Consider the following 22,433-nt stretch of genomic DNA (forward strand, 5'->3'; position numbering starts at 1 on the left):
AATGCATATTATTCAGTTGGTTATATATTTTAAAAAACACAAAAAAATATACTTATTTTTGACCAAATATAGGCTCCTTTTACTCTTTTGTCTGTTCACTAACGCCGTCTAATAATTCATGATACTTGAGCCCTGTGTGCCCCAATCATGGTGGTATATCATAACTTTGATTCAGAATTCTCAGTTCACTCTTCTTAAGCATTTGTTTAAGAATATAGGTTATAGACTATGGATTGTTCAGTGTACTGATCCATCAATGTTTTCTTACCTTTAAAAATTTTCAACAGATCTCAATTTCCCTGTCTTTTAGCCCTTAAACTGTTATCATTGTGGTCTTGCTAACTCAACCACATCCTTCAGCGATCCAGAGTCATCAAAGAAATGTACTGTAACATGCCCTCCTGGCAGTTACTATTACCAGTCTGTCCTAGGCTCAATAGAGTACCTTTGACCACTGACCTTTGCAGTGTCAATTCTACCCGGCTCACCTCCTCTGAGGCCTTCAAAGGTCTCTGGCCACGATCTCTTGAATCTATAGTTTAATAACTGGTAGTGCACTCAAGAACAGCCACGTGTAATCTTAAAAGCCTTTATTGTACCTACTCACATAATGCCCTGACTTGTCAGCTCCCTAGTGAACACCTGGTCTGAAGACCCACGTGTTCTCTACCAAACTCCTTCAGCTTGGCTCAGCTACCCCAGGCTAGGGAGCCAGGTTAAAGAGAGCGACTGGCTGCAAGCAGTGGGCTTATAAAGGACCTGTGAGGTCACACACACAGCCAGCCAGTGAGAGAGAGCCATCACCCATTATGAAGCTATCTCAATATGGCCAGGATCCCACCCACAGGGCAGTCCTATATCCACAGAGATTACTTCTGGGCTACTCAAATCTCCTGTTGCGCTGTAGCCGCCCATTTAAAGGACCCTTACAATGTAGACCCACTCAGAACACTTAGCCATGGCAAGCAGCTATAAGAATGAACTTGCTGAAAAGAATACAGCAGTTTATCACAAAGATCATATATTATGATCAGGTGAGATTTACACCAGAAATGCAGGATTAGTTCAATATTGGGGAAATTATCAGCATAATTGACCACATCAATAACAAAGCCAACAGAAATGAAATGATTATGTCAGTACATGCAAAACAGATTTTTGACAAGAGACAGCACCCATTCCTAAAAAAGGATAGGAATAAATGGAACTTTCTTTAAAATGATTAGTATCTTATCTGTAACTATCAGCAAGCATTATTTGTAATGCAGGTAAGCTAGTAGTTTTTCCAGTAAGATCAGGGGTGAAGCAAGAATGCCATTATCATAATTATTGATGTTACCATTAGTGTTGGGGCCAATTTTTGCCCAAACTGTTTCATTCATTAGTTTAACTCCTTCTTTATCCACTATTTCAGTGGAGAAAGTTTAGAATCCATATTGTAGAAAAGCTTCTATATAAAAAGTTAGTTATATTCTACTTATGAATAGTATTCCTTTTTTTCCCCAAGCTTTTCACTGTCTCATGTCCTTGTTTAATTTCTCACTATAATGAATGACTACATTGAACCATTGTTATTCTATATCAATTAAAGCCCCTCCAGTGAGATGTAGTTCAGCCTTGTACTCAAAATTGAAATGAAGAGTTCACCCGTCCTTCCAGTATCCCATGGACTTCTGACTTGTGTGGAATACCTTGGCAGCTGATTCCTAGAAACCTTTCAATTCTAGTTCGAATTTCTTTTTAATCCTCTCTGCTATGGCTATCCCTGTCCTCTTCTAATTACCAGTGTTTCTGTTGGTTATTATTCTCATCTTAGTTTTCTTTTTCCTCTTTTCCGTTGTAGAAATGGAATCTTTTGTTCAAATGGACCTGAGAGATCATCTAAGTCTAACCTTCCACCCATTGTCCAAGATCATAAATCTACTTATGTATAAATACTTAAGCAACTCATGAGGTCCATAAAATTCAAAAAGTTTTTTCTTAAAGTGAGATAGTTTTTAAACTCAGTTTAATTTCCAGTCATTTGGAGCTTAATTCTGCTTTCCTGAGCAATGTGACTAATCTGGCTTCTAGGTAAAATTTGTTCAAAGCATGCCATTTCTTCCCCATCTCCATCTTCTCTACAGGCTAAACAACCTTAGTCCTGATTCAGCCATTTTATTTTATTTTTATACCTTTTTATTTTTCAAAACACATGCAAAAATAATTTCCAACATTCAAAGATGCAAAACCTTGTGTCCCAAATCTTTCTCCCTCTCCCCTCCCCTAGACTATATGTAATCCAATGTAGATTAAACTTGTGCAATTCTTCTAAAAAAAGTTCTTATTTAAAAAAAAAAATTTAACCATATTTATCATGCTACATAAGAAAAATCAGATCAAAAGGGGAAAAAATGAGAAAAGAAATAAGTAAGCAACAACAACAAAAAGATGAAAACACGCCTATGTTATGATTCAAATTTAGAACTGAATGCAGGTGACTCTCTCCATTGCAAATCTATTGCAATTGGCCTGCCAATTCAGCCATTATATGACATTTGGGACCCCTCATTTCCTGGGTTATTCACTTAGATGTATGCCTTTTGGTTATTGTCCCTTTAAAATGTGGCTGTCAAAACTGAACACAAAATTTAATGGACCTGCATGGAGTACAAAGTAACCCAATATTCCTTTCTTTTGGCTTCTTTCATAGGTTAACAGATTTGTGATCTCACCAATATAGATGTTTCCTTTGGGAGTACCCATTACTACCCCTCTGCACTGTCACATTGTCCCACATGTCTTGTCAGCAGGTCTCTAAACATTCGTTAGATACATGTTATGTGCCATTCTCTGGATCCAAAGAAAAGCAAAAAACAAAGTCCCTGCCCTCATGGAGCTTGCATTAATGATTCTATAAGGGACTCACCTGACATGCTGGGGACTTCCTCTAGATAAGTGGTATCAATTTCATATGGAAAAGAGGACCACTAAAACATACATATTGATTCCAGTGGTCTATCCTGTTGACTTGGAAAATCTCATATTAACATTATGTTTTTAAAAGAAATTTTAAATTTATTTTTAAAAATATTTACCAATTATATTTTAATTTGGTTTGGGTCTTACTTGTGTGTGAGGGATAGAAAATCCTATCCAAAAATGACTACTCAGAGATCACTCATAGAAAAGCAGAACTATTTATTAGAATCTTGAGAAGCGGACCCCATTCTGATCTGTGAATCAAATTCACAGCAGGAGAGAGCCAGAGCCTTGAAAATGTTCACAGCTTTTATACATTTCAGACAAAGAACCTCCGAAATCCCACCCTCCACATGTTGTGATTGGTCATACAAGTCTGCACTCCCCCCTTTGGTCAGTGGAATGCAGCAGACAAGGTGATTTACAACCTTTGGTCACTTAATGCCCTATTTGGACAATGGAATGCAGCCTAGGCCTTCACATGGCTGGGGTCTAGTGGCCCTGGTTTACATTAGCTAGCAGTCTCTGATCAATATGTGCTTAATCTGTAAGTTCTTCACCATATCTTATAATACACACTTGGCAGTGTTGTGTCTGGATGTTTGATTTCTCTGGGTTAGGTTCACTTGGAAATTAGTGTATGTCCCTGTTCATCTAGTCATAATCCTTTCCCATAATAAATTTAATTGTTTATGGTACATTTGTTGTTGTGGGTAATGTCAAAACCCAACATGTTCACAATTTTTCTCTCCATCTTTTGGTGAGCCAGAAAAAATTAGGATATTCTTTTATTTGAAACCATTAAGGATCACTCAAGGAAAATGAGGGATAGCTGGATATCAGAGTAAAGCACTGACTTTGGAATGAGGAAGACTTCTTCCTGAGTTCAAATCTGACCTCAGACATTACTATCTGTGTCACCCTGAGCAAATCATTTCACCTTATTTGCCTCAGTTTCCTTATCTGTAAAATGAGTTGGAGAAGAAAACGGCAAACCACTCTAGTATCTTTGCCAAGAATATCCCAGTCAGGAAGTCCTGCATTCATAGAATACCCCAAATGGGGTCACAGAGAGTCAATGATTGAATAACAACAAAGAAAATTAATCTTAAATTTGTTTTTATGTCAGAGAAAAGCTTAACATCAGGAAACTGCTATTTTATCTTTCTGTCTCTGTGTTCTGCACTCATGCCATTGGCCTATTATCCCTTTACAACAAAACTTGGATATTGTAATGACTCAGCTCTACTAGGGATATTAATTCTTTAACATTTGCAAAGTACTTGATATACATTGTTTCTTTTGAATCTCACCATAAGCCTGTGAAGTAGCTACTACAAGCATTGTTGTACCATTTAACAGATGAGGTAATTTAAGTTCAAGATCATTTCTGTGACTTTCTTGCAGCCAACAGCTAGGGAAGTGTGGGATTTGAATTCTACTCATTCCCAAATTGCATGTTCTTTCCACCATTCTTTGCTATATGTTATGGGAATATGTCAACTTCTTGGACATTGAATAAGGATCTTTCTCACATATGGGAGTATCAACAGCTAATATTTATAGACTGTCTGAAAAGGTTTTCTTTTTCTGCCTTTTTGCCACATTCATTGCAGAAGTCGAAGACCAAATATTTTTCTTCATTTCAGAGAATGCCAGGGGGCAGTTTCCTTCTCAAAATTAATTCCTAGGAATTAGGCCACAGTTGGAGGGAAATTAGTTATATGCCGGTTTATGATGCTTTATAAAGCTGATTAGCTTAACTAAACCTGCCCTTAATCATTAGGATTTAACAAATTAATCCAGTTGGAAGATCATCTGGGTCCTTTGTTTTTATCCCATTTTTCCTTTTCTAGTTGCTCTGTAGTTTTTTCCCTGTTCTTAAGTAGAACAATTGAGTTCTCTTTGTCCAAGCCATAATCAGCCCACAGCTGTTGTTCTGACCTTCTTGGCTTTCCAGCAGCAAAAGATCAGGAGCACAGCTTGTTTGTTCCCAATATCATTGCTACGTTATTTGCTGGCAATATGTGCAAAGCTTTGCTGAGCAGTTTATCACTTTAAATGCCCATTCTTTGTCAAATGTTCTTTCACTCCATCCTTCTTGTAGTCCATTAGTGTACCTCAGCATTCCCAACCTCACCTCATATTAGTCATTTGGTCAGCAAGCTTTCATTGCTGAGCTTGTGCCAAGCCCTGTGCAGTTGACTCAAGCTGATACAAGCCTTTGAATGAGCATAGCATGTTTGCTCACTACTCTCCAAAGTGTTGGCCCCTAGATTCCTCCCCCTTACCCTATCTTTAAAATACTCATACTTATCTGAGGACTTTGTTGGATTTACATAACTCTGATAGGCACCTATGGGGAGTCAGTTCATTATACTCCTGATGTCAAAGTGTGCTGATACTTACTTCCCTTATAGTCCTGTGTACTCATTAAACTTCACTCCTCTTTCTTGGGGTTCACAGATTTTATTTCCTCTGAATTTCTTATTTCACTGTCCATATTTGAGCTTTTAAGTCAATCAGACAGCACTTTCAAGATGAAAATGGTTTTTTTCTGTTTCATTCTGAAGTTTTTGTCTTGTTGAAGACCTGGCACATTATTTATTTAATATTTCCCCCAGTTACACTTAAAACAATTTTTTACATTTGTTTTTTATTTTAAAACTATTGAGTTCCAGATTCTCTTCCTGATCCCTACTGTAACCTCCATTAAGAAATTATATGTGTACTTCCTAGCTGTGTGACCCTGGGCAAGTCACTTAACACTTCTGCCTCAGCAAAAAAGAAAGAAAAGAAATGAAATGAAATAAAATTACATGTGAAGTTATGCAAAATATTTCCATAAAACTCATGTTAGTAAAGAAAACATAGATCTCCCCACCCTATTTTTTTTTATTTTATAATTATAAATTTTTTTTGACAGTATATATGCATGAGTAATTTTTTTATAGCATTATCCCTTGTATTCATTTTTCCAAACTTATCTACTCCCTCCCCTAGATGACAGGCAATCCCATACATTTTACATGTGTTACAATATAACCTAGATACAATATATCCCACCCTAATTTTTAAAAATCCTCAAGAAAAATAAAGTTAAAATAAAAGAGAGTGAAAGATAGAAAGAGAGAGAAAGCAAGCGAATGAGCATAAGGGAGCTTCAATCTGTATTTAGATACTAACAGTTCCTTCTCAGTGTATGGATAGAATTTTTCATCATAAGTCTTTCAGAGTAATCGTGGATCATTGTACTGCTGAGAGTAGCAAAAAGTACAGCTGGTCATTACTTTGTATACAGTACATTTTACTTTGCTTGAATTCATGGAGGACTTTCCAGGTTCTTTTTTCCAAGAGTATTCTGCTCATCTCTTCCCATAGAACAATATTCCATTTCAATCATACACCATGATTTATTGAGCCATTCCCCAATTGATGGGCATTTCCTCGATTTCCAATTCTTTGCCCTGAGAAGAAAGTTGCTATATATATTTTTGTACATATAGGTCCTTTCCCCCACCCCTTTTTTTGGTATTCATGCCTAATGGTGGTACTTTTGGGTCAAAGAATATGCATGAATTTATATCCCTTTGGGAATTGGTCATATCTTTAGAGCATTTATCAATTGGAGCATGGGCTCTTATTTTTTATAAATTTGACTCAGTCCTCTTTAGGTTTGAGAAATAAGGGGTTGGCCAATTAATAATGCTTCTTGACACTTCCTTACCTTTGTAGAAATACAATAGTTTAACAAGTACAGCAAATGAAAAACATTGTGAACGCAAGAGAGTTCTTAGGTGATTCTTGGCCTAAGATAAGCTAAGTTATGATCAATGTAGGAAACTTGTTGGAATCACAGAATTTGAAAATTACAAGGAGCTTCAGTAGTCAACTAATTCACTTCATACACAAAAGAAATCTCCATTATAATATTTCCAACAAGGGCTCATCTGGCCTCCAAAGAGGAGGAATCTAATACCACTCTTGGCAGCTCTTCCCACTTTTGGACAGTACTAATTTTTATGAAGTTCTTTTTTTATATCAAATCTAACTTTGCCTTGTTAAGTTAGGTGGCACAGTGAATAGAGCCCTGGAGTCAAGAAGACCTGTTTTTGATTCTTATTGACTTCAAATCAAGGAAGAATAAGTACAATGGGGGCGAAGGGAAGTAGCATTGTCACATAGCAAATGGGGGTGAGAGAGAGAAAGATTCTTTTCCCACCAAGAAAGATCCACCCAAAACTCCATAGCAATTCTTGTCTGTACTCACTTGAAAACTACCAAGGAAGAGAAATCAATGATATCTGTTTAAATCTTTTGTAAGTATACTCAGTTCTGGTTCATCAGCAGCCAAGTAAAAAATAATTTTTATCATGTAAAAAGTCAGCAGGAAATAGAATAGCTACACATGGTCTGAAATGGGGGGGGGGGGTGAGGCCCCTCTGTGCTACATTTCAGGAAGCCATGTGCATTTTCAGGAGATAGAATATATTATGCAAGAATTAAGTAGTCCGGTCTCATGTGATAGTTCTCCTTTTATACTTATTTCTCAGCAATATTATTGCCGGTTCCCCTCTTTTCTCCAAATTGTCTCCCATCAGAACTGATGGTGGACACAATCTGCATATAAGAAGTAAGCATATCTAGTAAAACAAATGATAGCTCGGTTACTGCAGTGGATGGAACACTGGTTTTAGAATCAGGAAAACTCATTTTTACAAGTTGACTCAGAAAGTTACCAGGTTTGTGATTCTGGGCAGGTCACTTAACTCTGCTTCAGTTCCTTATCTGTAAATTAGAAAAGGAAATGACAAATCACCCCAGTGTTTTTTCCAAAACCCCAAATGGGGTCATGAAAAGTCAGACACAATTGAAATGATGGAACAAAAGTCCAAAAATTTCTTGTTCTGCATTCTGAGTCCCTAACCATGCTATGAAGATGGGGGAAGCCAGCTTCATCACAGGTCCTCTGGAGATGGGATTACTCTTCAAAATAAATGGAATAATGATAACTATTGATAGAAAGAAGGCAAAACTTTTATCTTCTGTTTTCTCCACTAAGCAGAACTATCGTGGTGATAGAACAGAACAAACATGGTTAGTAGGGAGTTGAAATCAAAGAAAGAAGTCAAGTCTTCTATTTCAGATTAATTATCTTCTATGGTACTGAAACAACTGTCAAATGTAATTACTGAACATTGTCACTGATCTTGGATAAAAGGAAGGGCACTGAAGGATTGGAAATATAAGATAGGTATCCTTATGTTCGAAAAAGAGGAAGAACATAAACTCTGTCAACCGTAGACTGGTGAATTTAACTTCCATTCCTTGTAAACTTCTAGAATGTTATTAAAGAGCTGGTTAATGAGTATGTGGAAAAGAAAGGCAGTGGTCAGAGAATCAACATGGTTTCACCAGTAATCAGTCATGCCTGACCAATCTCATTTCCATTTTTGACAGAATTACTAGGTTGGTTGGTCACTGTGAACTCCTATGAAAGTTTTATTAGAATTTTAGTTTATCATTTGATAAAGTCTCTCATGCTATTCTTCTGTGATAAGATGGAATGATGTGGACTAGGCAGTAACACAACTAATAGGTTTTAGAACCAGTTCACCTAGAATAGTCATTAATTGTTGAATATTGGCTTAAAATGCATTCTCCACTGTAGTGCCTTAGAGATCATTGCTTTTTTTCTGTTCTGCTTAGTGCTTTTGTCAGAGTTGGATAAAGGTGTCATCGAATACAGGTCATCTTAAACCTTTCCCACTTGCAACCCTTTTTTGCCCAAGAAATTTTTATGTGATTCTGGGTATATAGGTATATAAAATAGATATACAAATCAAACATTTATCAATAATGAATCATAATTTTGCTACCTTCACATTCAGTTATGATATCCCACATGGGGTCGTGAACCATAATTTTTGCTCGAGTATCGATGATATAGCTTATAAACCTGTTTTTGTTTGTCATTTTTTCAGTAGTACCTACCTGTGATCTTATTTGAGGTTTTCTTGGGGAAGGTGCTGATATAGCTTGCCTTTTCCTTCTCCAGCTTAATTTACAGATGAGAAACTGAGGCAAACAGGTTAAGTGACTTTTCCAAAGTTAATGGAACAAATAAGCTAGTAAGAAGCAGATCTAAACTCATGAAGATGAGTCTTCTTGATTTCAAGATAAGTTAAGGTTAAGCTGCTCTTATAAATTTGTAGATAAAATCTGAGAAGTAGAGGTAACAAATGACATTTTTAAAAGATCTTAATAGGGTAGAACATTGAGTCATATTAGTTTAATGATATGTAAGGAGAATAAATGTAAAATCTTAACACTTGTTAACCAGATTCAAAGATATAAATTGAGGGTCCATTGTTAGAGAGAAGTCCATCTGAAAAAGATATGGGGATTTTATTAGGCTGTAAATTCAGTTTAAATCACTAGTGTGTTATGGCAACTAAGAAAGCTTATGCTGTCTTAAGCTAAGTTAAGAAAGCCCAAGGTGCAGGATTAGGAAAGTAATGGACTTTCTCTGTCCTGGTTAGACCTTATTTGGAATATTGGATACAGTTTTGAATGTCAATTAATTTTTAAGAAGGATAAGCTGGAAAGCACCCAAAGAAAGGCATTCAGGATGGTTCAAGGTACTAGTCTATGCTATATGAGCACCTCTTGAAGGTATCAGGGACATTTCTTGCCTGAAAATGAGAATGCTAGAACAGAAGATTATGTGACAGCCATCATCAAATATTTTAAGGGCTTGTTCACAGTAAAGGGATGAGTTTTGTTCTCTGGTTCCACAGAGTTAGAAAACTAGGGACCAAGGATAGAGGGTGAAAATGAGCAAATTAGATAACATAAGGAACTATTTCTCAACAATCACAGCTAACCAAAAGGGAATAGGATGTTATGGGATGTAGTTGGTTTCCTTTCCCTATCCCTACTAGTGATTTTTTGGCAAAACATGGAAGGCTATTGGTTATATCCTAGAAAGGACTTTCATTCAGATATGAGATAGCCTAATTGGCTTCCGAGGTCCCTCTTCCACTTCTGAGATCCTAGGATGATTTCATTGCTGTTTTTTACTATTTCATCCTTTTTTTTTTGTTTTTGGAAAAAAACCAAACCTTCATTAGAACTGAAGAAGATACAAGAGCACAGCCTACTTAATTTCCCTCTATTCCATCTGTTGAGGGTCAGGATCCAAGAGTAAGGTACTGGGTGTACAAGGGGGCAGATAAGTTTCTGCTTGACATACATTGAGAGTGAAAGGGGGCAGATAAGTTTCTATTTGACATACATGGAAGTGAAAAGCTTACAATCTAGAATGAGGTTGGAGACCTGAATAATATCATAAAGTCAGCAGGAGAAATACTGCCTGGTAATTGATAATTGTGATGTGAAAATGGCAAGCTCTTTGGAGAAAAAAGAATTCTGGTTGGAGTGACTTTTTGATATTGAGATTACTGAAATATTGAGATTTTGAAATACTCCCAGGATGTGTCTTGTTATCTAATGGCACATCATAAAATTCTCAAATCTAAACTAATTTCTGTGCATTTTTTTTTTTAGTGCTCTAAATTAGAAAGAGGCCTATTTTGGAGTTAGGAAGCTTGGTCTCTACTTGTAGCTCTCTCACTGATGATTTGCATGACTTAATTTTCACCACTTTTCTTTAGCCAGTTTTAAAATCTGCCAAATGGTGCTGCCACTTAATAACTTTGTGACCTTAGTTAAAATATTGTCTTATTTTGTTATTTGTAAAATGAAGGGGTTAGAGTAGATGAACTCTAACATTGCTTATAGCTCTAAATTTCGGTTCTTGTAATAATTCCACAGGTACCATATCTCGTAATGGAAGGTAGATGATGTAAAAGTGGTTTGAAAAGTTTAAAAAAAAAAGTATGAATACAAGTTGTCATGATTGGGCTTTGGACTATATTAGGAATAGGAAATAAAATTCAACCAATAAGAGCAACTAAGTAAGATAGTGGACAGAGCACTGATCTTACAGTCAGGAGGATGAAAGTTCAAATTCAGTCTCAGACTTTTGACATTTATTAGCTGTGTAACCTTAAGCTAGTTATTTATAATAGTTGTCTCACAAAACAAAACAAAACAAAAAGAAATTCAACCAATAGGGCATCAAAACTCAGAAAAGTTAAAAATAACTGACTTAAAATAACATATAAATTCAGTACTCTGGAACTAAGTTTTATTTATTTATTTAATTGTTGCAAATTCCCAGAATTGATGGCCTACATGATTATAGGTAAGTGACTCAGTGATGAACTCTCAAGTCAGTGAAAACTGAATTCATATCCATCCTTAGACACTTACTGGCTATATAACTTATCTGGCTCAGTTTCCATGTCTGTAAAATGGAGATAATAATAGCACCTGCCTCCCTGGATTGTCATGAGGACCAAATGAAATGTTTGTAAAGTGCTTTGCAAACTGCAAAATGCTACATAGATGCTAGTTTTATTATCACAGTGCTAGTATAACCAGAACTTTGTGGAAGTTAGCAATATCATAGAGTTGAGTCTGCCATAAACAAGTTGGATAATATTGATATCCATTCTATAGGTAACAACCTTTTTTTAAAAAATTGTAACAAGGAATTAACTTCAATAAAACTGGCTTAGCTTGATCAACAAGGAAAAGAGAAAAAATTTTTTCTGATGAATCTATCTATATCCTTGTTCTTTTTTACAGTGACTGTACTGGCCATATTTAATGAACTACACGCTGATGTGGACCTCTATGCCCTTCTGTTTGGAGAAAGTGTACTGAATGATGCTGTGGCCATCGTATTATCCTCGTAAGTAATACTACTAATAATTCATAGTACAAAAGTTTTTTTGTATTCCCTTTTTGGGGATAGGACTTGTGATTTTTGTCATTGTAAGGAAAGCCCCAAGTTCTGAAACTTACAGTCTTATAATGTTCCCTTAGAATGTTCACTGATTGAGTCAGCTAGGTGGTCCAGTGGATAGAGCACCAGCTCTGAGTTCAGGAGTACCCGAGTTCAAATGTGGTCTTAACACTTCCTAGCTGTGTGATCCTGGGCAAGTCACTTAACTCCAATTGCCTCATCAAAAAAAAAAAAAAAACACGAAAAAGAAAAAGAATGTTCACGAAAACTAACCTGGCAGGGTCACACAGCTAGTCTGTATCAGAGCGGGCCCTTGAACCCAGGGCTTCATAACTCTAAAGCCACCCCCCTCTTCAGGATGTTGCAGTGCCTTTTCATCTTAATGGTGTCAAATATGTATGACCTTCTTGAAAATAAGATTTATTAGCTTACTATTAATGTGACATTTCAGTCTTTAGTCAACAGGACTCAGATTTCAAAAAACCAATATAATATAATGTGTTAGAAAAACTTGAATCAAATGAATGCAATATTTTTTCTTCTCTTTTTAAAATCATCTTAACCAATTATTTATCTATTTTGTTTGCTTTCCCCCCCCCCATAAAACCAATTCCTAATTTTAATTATGAATTCAGTTGGGGGAGTGTTTCTCTTAATTTTATTAATTTCATCTTTAATTTTTAGGATTTTCAATTTAGTATTTAATTGGGGGGTTTAATTTGTTCTTTTTCTAGGTTTTTTTTTTATTGTATACCCACTTTATTAGTGTGTTTTTCTCTATTTTATTGATATAAACATTTATAATACAGGTTTTTTTCAATCCTTATCTGACTTTGTTTTTTTGTTTTCTAATTTCCCTTCTTCCCTCAAACTCCAGGTCTATTGTTGCCTACCAACCAACTGGGTTAAATACCCATGCTTTTGATGCAGCAGCATTTTTTAAATCTGTAGGAGTATTCCTGGGAATATTCAGTGGTTCCTTTGCCATGGGAGCAGTGACTGGAGTTGTGACAGCTCTAATATCCTTTTCTGTGTTTTTTTCTGGCTCTGACTTTATGTTGCATTAGACTTTGAAAAGAAAGAGTGTTGATTGCCTGTTAGATTAAAACCTTCATTCTGGCACCTATATTGGATTAGCTCCCCTTTGAAATGTCTTGCTCTTGATAAAGGAACAGTATCTCAACCAGTTTTTGATATAGCTAGTAGAGACTTATCACATAGAGAAATTTGGGAGAGGCACTTGGGATATTTGTCACCCTGCATTATCGATGGGGCTTTCCATCTCATGTATTTTTTAATGTGAATGTCTAAATGTTTATCTGGCCTCTGCTCCTGACACAGGCATCTGGATTGAATTTTCCCTGTTGAAAATTGTCTTTCTACCTGAGTGGAAAGTTTATCCCATACTCTTGTAGTTTATAGGGTTTATGTTCCTGGAAAACATAATCTGAGAAATTATTTACTTAGTGATCTGCTTGCTGATTTCCCCAAAAAAAACAAGGGATATATTCCTGACTAAGGATGTTATGCTCAAGTCTGGCAGTAAGTGACCACAAGTAAAATGGCTTACTTAGACTAGATCTGTGATCTCATGGGTGTGACTCTATCTGCTGATACAAATCACAGCTGTGCAAGATTCTTATTTTTGTTTTCTTGTAACTCTTCCGTAAAACATGCACCCAGTGTCAGGAGGTCTTTCTCTGATTGTTTCAGTATCTAGAAGATAATATGGATAACTTAGGTAAAACACTGGGCTTGGAGTCAGGAGGACCTGAGAGCAAATACAGCCTCAGACATTTAATTGCTGTGTGACCATGGGCAAGCCACTTAACTACTCTTAGCCTCAGTTTCTTGATCCATGTGATAGGTGCCTATTTCTCATGTTTGTTATGAAGATAAATGAGATGACATTTGTAAAGTGCTTAGCAGATGCCTTAAAGCATTATATAAATTTTAATTGTATTATTATTGCTAAATTAGCAATTGATGGGGTCACCTCTATTTCCAGGCATAAAAACCATAAATGATTTGCTTATCTAATACATAGCTTTCTGAAGTATCTGTAAATCAGCAGAACAAAGTAACATAGCTACCAGGTATATAAGATTGTACTCATTGTGTATTGAACAGGATACTTCGCTATTCCTACTTTATTTTTATTAGCATAAATAAATAAATAGGAAAAGGGCCACCTTCATTAGAATTCAAAATGGTTTCTTTTGGGAAGATTTTCCACAAGCTTCTTTGGAAATGAGGGAATGTTTGGAAAAACTCAGTGGCATTTTGAGAAACCTTTGCTGAGTCACTGCAAATCTCCCTATAATAAGTATAGATGGAAGTCAAGTTGTCACTTGTTTTTGTTTGTTTGTTTTTGTTTCAGAACAATCTTCCTCCTCCTTGAACCACATCTCACCAGTATTACTGGCTTCACTTCATGCCCTAATTATAAAATTATTTAATTTCATCAATCACTTGACTTAATACTGCATCTTCCCCATTTTACAGATGAGGAAATTGAGATCCAGAAGTGTTCAGTGACTCACATAAAATTGCATAGCTAATTACTGGCAGATGTACTTGCATTTAAGATTCCAAGAACTAACATTGTAAAAATTATTTCATCCCTAGATCCTCTAATACTTATTTTGTAATGTCTCAAAACTTCACTGCTTTGATTTTAGGAATGATCTAACTTTAAATCACAGTATTGAATTGGAGCTTGAGGCCTTTTCAAAATTTGGACTGTAGCAATTACTAGAGCATAACTTCTTATCAGATATTTTAAAGGATTGAATAGAGATATATGACCATAAAATAATGAGATTGATTTGCTTTTAAATTAAATTTTATTTTATTTTTACAGATTGTTTCCCATTCACTCCCCTTGAGAAAGCAAGGAAAAAATACCCATTAAAAAACTGAACAATTGCACAGAAATTCCTATATTGCCCTTGTCCAAAATAACCACACATATACATATACATATTATATATGCACACATATAAACCTATATATGTACACATAACTGATGTGATTTTATTTTTGGCCTTTCTTTGTATTCCCCAGTACTTAACATGGTGCTTTGAACATTTGTTGTTATTGTTCAGATCTGTTCAACTCCTCTTGACCCCATTTGGGGTTTTCTTCGCAAAGATACTTGACTGGTTTGCCATTTTCTTCCCTAGCTCATTTTACAAATGAGGAAATGGAGGCAAAAAGGGTGAAGTGACCTGCCCAGAGTCATATGGCTAGTAAGTGTCTGAGGCCGAATTTGAACTTTGGGAAATGAAGTCTAAGTCTTGAAAAGTAGTTGATCTTTATAATACTGTTGTTACTGTATAAATTGTTCTCCCGGTCCTTCACTCTTCATTCTGTAGCAGTAATAAGGTTGATTTACCAAAACTTATATTTCTAAATGAGTGCTGCCCTTTAAGTAATTCCTTAGGAAGATGTTGGTTATCTCAGTGATGCAACCATTGCACTGTATTTTTTTGGAACTCTCTTTGGTAATTATCTATATAAATGATTTGCCAATACAAGGGGAAAAAAATCAGTCTATTTACTTTGTAGTTATTCTTTATTTTTATTTTTACTCTTTATTTTTTATTATTCTTAATTCTTTTCTGTTGTTCCTTCTCCTTTTTTCCCTTTCTTTCTCTGGCCTTTAGCTCTATTTCACCCCTCCCTCCTCTGCCTCTTGAGTCAGAAGTCCACATATACCCAAGGAAGAAAAGCTTTGGGGCCAGACTCTGGCTGGGGATTGGGAGATACTTATTTAGGCCATATATAAAGGCAGGCTTTTCTTGTTATAAGCTCATTTAAAGCCACCAAGATGGCACAGTGGAGAGTGCTGAATTTGGAGTCAAATTTGACTTCAGATACTTACTAGCTGTGTGTCCCTGGACAAGTCACTTCACTCTTTACCTCAGTTTCCTCATTTGTAAAATAAGCTGGAGAAGGATGTGGTGAACCACTCGGGCATCTTTGTCAAGAAAATCTCAAATGGGGTCTTGAAGAGTTGGACACATCTGAAAATTACTGAATGACAACAAAACTATAGGCTAAATCCTGAGAATAGAAAGAAAAAGACATTACTTGCCCCTAGGGAGCTCACAATCTAATAAAAGACAATATGCAAACAATTATTTATAAACAAGCTATATGCCAGATAAATTGGAAATAATAGAGGGAAAGCACTAGAGTTCAGATGAATCAGTAAAGATTTTCTGTAGATAGTGGAATTTTAGCCAAGACTTGAAATAAGGCAGAAGGCTCAGATGAGGAAGGAGAGCCTCCCACGCAAGGAGAACAACCTAAGAAAATGTCCAGAACTAGGAGATGGAATTTCTTTTTTGAGGAATTATGACTATCCAGTGACAGTAATGTCACTGGATTGAACAGTACATCCAGGCTGCAGGATGTGATAGATGGATTGGATTATTAATTGGATTATTAATTGGATCATTATTTTATTCCAATTAGTATTCATCAGTTTAAGTTGATTCCATAGGGGTAATGATTATAAATTCTGATAGTTGACCTCAGAGCTGTGAACTTCAGATTGTAAATTCACATGCTTAATTATAGGAACTTCTTGTTGTTTGTCCCTCTTTCTTGAATAGGGCTATAATATCAGGAAGGTCTTCCTATGATATGCAAGTGAATTGGATTTAAGTTAGGGAGGGCTTTTCAAAGTCACCTGCCTTCTCTTTCAAAACCATCTGGGTCCAATGGCAATATATAGATCAGGATAACTAGAGATGACTCTAGCTGCAAGGGGAGATCTTGGCCTTTTTAAGTTAAACTAAGACTTTCTGATTATAAAAACCTAACTAGAGGATCCCCACTCTTGTTTTTCCTTGTTATAGTAGTAAAAGTGACTCAATTACCTGGAAAGTCCTCCACCTATTTTTGTTGCCCCTGTCCTGTCATCCTTCCATTACCCAACATGGGGAGATAACCATGTGTACTTAGCCAATGAGTGACCCTGGTAGCCAGTCAGCCTCCTGTCTTTTTACCAGCCCATGAATGTGCTCATCAACTTAGTAGGACCTCCTGAAAGGTTAAGATATGTATATTAATACCTGTTCACTAGCCCATTTGTTGAGCAATGGGATCCTTTATTTTGTGTAAACCCTTGTAGAGAGAATCAATACAGTAAGACCGTATTTTTAAGTCTGCTTCACCTGTATTTTTCTGGGTATTAAACATTATGAAACTAAGACCCTGGAGGAAGGGGACATCTCAAAATATGAGAAAGATTTGAGGTCTACTTATTTAGAAGGGACCACAGCTTTTAAGTGCCTTGGGCTCAGAGCTCTTTCTCAATGTTTTTTTCTTGCAGATTGAACAATTTTTTAAAATCCCCTTAGAAAAAAATAAGATGTAAAAAGACTTGTAAGGTGAGGGATCTAGGTTATAAAGGGTTTTGAATACCAAACAGAACTTTCTGTTTGATTTTAGAAGTGATTGGGAATAATTGAAGTTAACTGAGGTTGCCATAATTAAGATTTGTGTTTTTAGAAAAAAATCATTTTTGGAGCAAAATGGAGGATGAATTGGAGTAGGGAGAGAGTTAAGCCAGGTAGGCTCACTAGAAGGCTATTGTTATAGTCTAGGTACATGGAGATGAGGACTGAATGTACAAAAAAGAGATTTTATCAGGAGCAATTAAAGGAGGTATTAAAACATGAGGATCCTGAAACAACCATGACTATCAGGAGCCAGCATCAAACAAGGTAAATTATTATTTAGCCTGCTAGAATAAAGAGTCATGACCTAGAACTAGAACTAAGGGAACAAGAGCTTTGTGCAAACCGCTATGGTTATGCTTGTTACTTTGTCAAGAATGGTGTGGCTCTGGAGTTGAGAAATATAAAGTTATTACATCCCTTGGAGATTTATTATTAGAGCAAAATCTTGTTCATAATTGAAGCTTGTATGACATCAAAGAAGATGAAAAGAAAAACATCTTCCTATATGTTTCTACATGTCTTTCCTTTGAGATGTCACCCTTTTATAGTACTTCATGAACATTTTCTCAGCCTGTTTGAGTCAATAAATAGGAGTAGAAAGGGTAGTGCCTTCTATTTTAGCCTACAATAATATTCTCTTACTCTAAACACTTACCACTCAACATTTTTTTGTGCCATTTAGTCAATCAACAACATATTAAGGACCTATACTACGTGCCGGGCAACCGGATAAATGGTGGGAGATAAAAAGAAGGGAAGAGCAATAGCTCTAGCTCTCTAGGAGCATATATTCTAATGAGGGAGCTAACCTAGCTTCATGCAAGCTATATACAAAGAAGATAAAGGTGACCTTGATAGGGCCAGACATTACTATCTTGGGGGCAGAAGTAAGACCAGGAAGTCTCCTACAGAAGCAAGGATGTGAGCTGAGCCTTGAAGGAAAGCAGGAAGGAGGAGAAAGATCTAGGCATGGGAATATCTTATATAAGGGTTTAGAGACAGGAGATGGTATATTTTGTTAAATAAACCATAAGTAAATCAAAGTAGCTGGACTGTAAAATAGAAAAAGGAGTAAGTTATAAGAATATTTAAAAGGTGTGTGAAGGGTCCAGTGATGAAGAGCCCTAAGGACCCACTCAGGTCAGCTAAGTGATGCAGTGGTTAGAGTGCCAGAACTCCATCCCTCTCCTATGTCTCAGGTACTGTGGTTTGGGGACCCCACAAAAATGAAAACTTCCCCACTTTTAGGAACTTATGTGTTACTAGGGGGAAATGACATGTGTATTGGTAAGGAAATAGAAAACGCATATAGTTTTTCCCTTCTGGATTGTGTTTGGGGTGGGGGTGGAGGAGTAATACAAGCAAAGACTTTTTATAGAAGATAGAAATTAGACTGAGTCTTGTAGAAAGAAGCTGAAGGTGTCAGGAGGCACGAGAAGAATTTTTCAGTCATACAGAAAAAAATGACTTGCAGGTTTTAACAGCTGAATTTTTAGAGTAGAAAAAAAATTCTCAGTAGCTCAAGTAATTTACATAGTTGGGAAGGTTAGAAGTGTGTGTGTTGGGTTTTTGTTATGAGGAGGTGGGAAGGGGAAGAATAGGGGAGGTGGGGTTAATAGTATGTTACTTTGTAACTTCAGTCCAAAATTGCCTATAAATCAGTCCTTAACAGCTGCTAACGTGACCAAGTTTACCAAGCTTCACTGCTTCCCCCTGCTGGAGACTGCTCTCTTTTTCTTAATGTCCTGGAGTACCTTCCTTTTAGCAGAAGCCTGTGGCTTTACAGGTGAGTTCATAAGCCGAAAGCTGGAAGATGGCTCAAAAAGCCGTCATTCAGCCCCTCATTTTACAGGAAACTGAGGGAATTTAAGTGAGTAGTAAGAGGCAGGATTTGAAGGCCCTCTAACCCCAGGGCCTTTTCTCAAGGCTAGTGTTTTTTTCTTGTATTATCTCTTTTTGCACTTAGGCTCTCAGTAACAAAAATGAATGACCTTTTGTGAAAATTGACAACAAAGTTATTAATTTAACTTATTCCTCAGGGATGGATGCTTTTTAGGTATTTTTAAAAGGTTCTGATACATTGTGGTATTTATGTCTTCCTAAAAACTTAGTCATAGCTTATTCTCTTGTCACAACTGACAGCTTTCTGAATCTAATCTTTGAGTATTAACTTTAAAATTTAGAAGACATTTTGTATATGAAGAGATTTCTTCTTTTTTTTATTCCTTTGCTTCAAGAAATACACATGTGTATACACACACCTTACATAGGTTGATGCAAGGGAAAGAAAGTTTCCTTTTTTTAAAAGTTTTATATCTTTGTAAACTATTTTTGCATGTATTTGGAAAACTATCTTGGCATATGTTTTGAAAAATAAAATATTATTAAAATTATTTTATTCTGAACTTAAATAAAACAAGCATTTTAAACATAGAAAAATAGATGATCACCTTTTATTTTGTTCCTCCTTAAACCCAGATATATGAGAGTAAGGCTTCAGTGCTACCAACCCTCTACTCCCACCTACTTCCTTTGTATCAGTTAAAAGTATCCTTTTACACCTCATTTGCATGAGAAAATTGCTTCTTTTTGCCTTGTCCTACCCAGTTTTGTGTTTTAGAATCACCCCATCAAACCTAGCTCAGCCTCAAAATTTTTTTTTAAATTACCCAAGAAATGACATTAATTCCAATAATATTGACAAAATTTCCACATAGAGGAAGTAAACAGATTGACTCTGGCATCTCTTATGATTGGGTCTTTAATATTTTACTTTTATTTCTTCTGGATCTCATGTACCAGATTTTCCCTTGAATTCTGGTCTTTATGTCACAAATACCTGAAAGTCTTTCAGTTCATTAGATATTCATTGTTTTCTTCCAACTGCACTTTTTTTTTTTTTTCTTCATTTGTACATGAACAGCTATGTGTCACTTTTGATCTTTTCCATTATGGACTCTGAGTGCTCTAGAATCCCTGTCCCTCCACCTATTTAGCACATGCTTTCTGTCACGTGTATAAACAATAGCTTTCTAGGTCCAAGAAGCAGAGGTACCTACCTACCAATGTCATTAGTTTTACATGTTGAAATAATCTAATTCACTAGCTTTGACTAATTCATTTCTATGTTTTTCCTATTACCATGAAAAAATAAATGAAATCAAGCACAATTCCAAATATGTAGCATGATTCAACCAGTCCAAAAAGATTCTCTTCTATCATGTATTCACATATCCTACATGATATATTTCTATACAGTATATCTTTCCCCTTTTCGACATGATATTTATACACATATATAAAGATGTTAAGAAGACATGTCAGAAGTGCCTCACTGATCAAGATAGCCTGGTTAGAATAAACAAACTCACATGAGTTGGCCCCAAATAATTGAAGTAATATTGAATCATTTGATTTTGTTGTTTTTGGGGGAAGGAAAGGAGATTTAGGCTCTTTGATTTAATCCTAAAATTGGTCCTGTAAATAATTACTTTTGGAAAGTGGATTAAAGCCATAGTCTTCAGAGGTTTGATCATCTATAAAATGTTTGTATACTTGGTATTTGATGGAGCTCTGGGATATTCAAAAATGGATAAAACCTAGACTCCGCCCTCAAGGAATTTAATCTAGTTCAGATTATTAGAATAACTCTGGTGAGTTAGTAGCTAATAATACAATATAATAATTAAGTGCCCAGTAAATGGTAGCGACAATAAATACCTATCTAAGGAAATGAGACTTAAAGAATGGATAGAATCTGGAGAGGAGGAAACTCCAGACTAGTATAGGTAACTTTTTTTTAAGTTTAGAGAAAATTTTATATTTGACCTTTCCTTCAGTAGGAAGTGTTTTACTTGCTCCCTTTTGTTTGACTCAGTCTCTCTCCCTTTTCTTCAAACCTGCACTGTCTCTCAACAGGTGTTGTGGCTGTCCTATTCTGTGGAATTACTCAAGCTCATTACACCTACAACAACCTGTCAGTGGAATCCAGAAGTCGAACCAAGCAAGTGAGTGAAATTTGAGAAAGGTTGTTCTACTAAGTGAAAAGAAATGCAAATAAATGTAATACTGTAATTAATAAAGGAAAGGAAAATAAGCATTATATATGTATATATGTGCATAGTGATATGTATGCATATATTTTTTTCTGTTTCTTCCCCTTAAATCTTTGCAGCTTTTTGAGGTACTCCACTTCCTGGCAGAGAACTTCATATTCTCCTATATGGGCTTAGCTCTGTTCACCTTCCAGAAGCATATTTTCAGTCCTATATTCATCATTGGAGCTTTTGTATCCTTTTCGGTTCTTATAACGAGTATTTCTTTTAAGTAGGATTATTTAAGGGATATACTTCCAGAGCCTCTCTAAGAAGGATTCCTATATTGGGGAGTTTGCATTAGATTTTTTGAAATGTCTTCTAAGTTTGAGATTTCAGGATTCACAATCCTTTTATTTCCAACTAGCAAAGGGAATCTTTGGAATAAGTTATACTAAACCATAATAAATTTGCCCAGATGATTTGCAGGTTCTGTCTTTGTGACAGGCTTCCTTGTTATTATAGCTGCTTTAGAAGGATGATTTCCACTCCGGCCAACCCCCATTCTTCTCCCAAACACGTATATGTAATAGGTCGTAGTTCTATATTGTTTACCATCTTTACTTATAGATTATCCTTCTGAAGTGTGTTGGAGCTAGTTCAAACCAGAACCAATTTTAATTTTCAGGGTGAATATTAATGCACTTTGGAAATTGGAAAATGTTATAACTCGGGTCTTGGCTTATTGTTTTGGTGATTCTCTACACTTAAAAGTATTTATAATATATATTAAACTTAAAAATATGTTGTTTATATGTTTTTGATGGCCAGTTGTTAAGTATTTTTTTTATCACACTCTTGCTTTTTAATGTGCTACTTGATTCATTCTACAATTAAAAGGTCTTGGGGGGAAGGGGGCAGCTAATTAGTGTAGTGGATAGAGCACCAGCCTTGAAGTCAGGAAGATCTAAGTTCAAATCTGGCTCAGACAGTTAACATTTCATAGGTGTGTGACCCTGGGCAAGTCATTTAAATTCAATTGCCTCAGTGAAAAAAAGCAAAACAAAACATAACCAAAAAAGTCTTGGC

General features: G+C 35.9%; 1 protein-coding gene across 5 annotated transcripts in view; it reads left to right on the forward strand.

The window, feature by feature from the left end:
• SLC9A7 (solute carrier family 9 member A7) overlaps nt 1-22,433 on the forward strand; it is a 182,325-nt gene that overhangs the window by 98,215 nt on the left and 61,677 nt on the right. For 3 of the 5 annotated variants that reach the window (XM_074300285.1, XM_074300288.1, XM_074300286.1), the window contains exons 6-10: nt 11,677-11,782; nt 12,714-12,843; nt 18,973-19,096; nt 21,229-21,317; nt 21,485-21,598. In XM_074300285.1, coding sequence (XP_074156386.1) covers nt 11,677-11,782; nt 12,714-12,843; nt 18,973-19,096; nt 21,229-21,317; nt 21,485-21,598 — 563 coding nt within the window. Of the gene's footprint in view, nt 1-11,676; nt 11,783-12,713; nt 12,856-18,972; nt 19,097-21,228; nt 21,318-21,484; nt 21,599-22,433 lie in introns of all 5 variants that reach the window. The other 2 variants (XM_074300287.1, XM_074300289.1) reach the window with 1 other exon arrangement.

Source organism: Sminthopsis crassicaudata, chromosome 3, assembly GCF_048593235.1.
Source record: "Sminthopsis crassicaudata isolate SCR6 chromosome 3, ASM4859323v1, whole genome shotgun sequence".
Classification (NCBI taxonomy): Eukaryota; Metazoa; Chordata; class Mammalia; order Dasyuromorphia; family Dasyuridae; genus Sminthopsis; species Sminthopsis crassicaudata.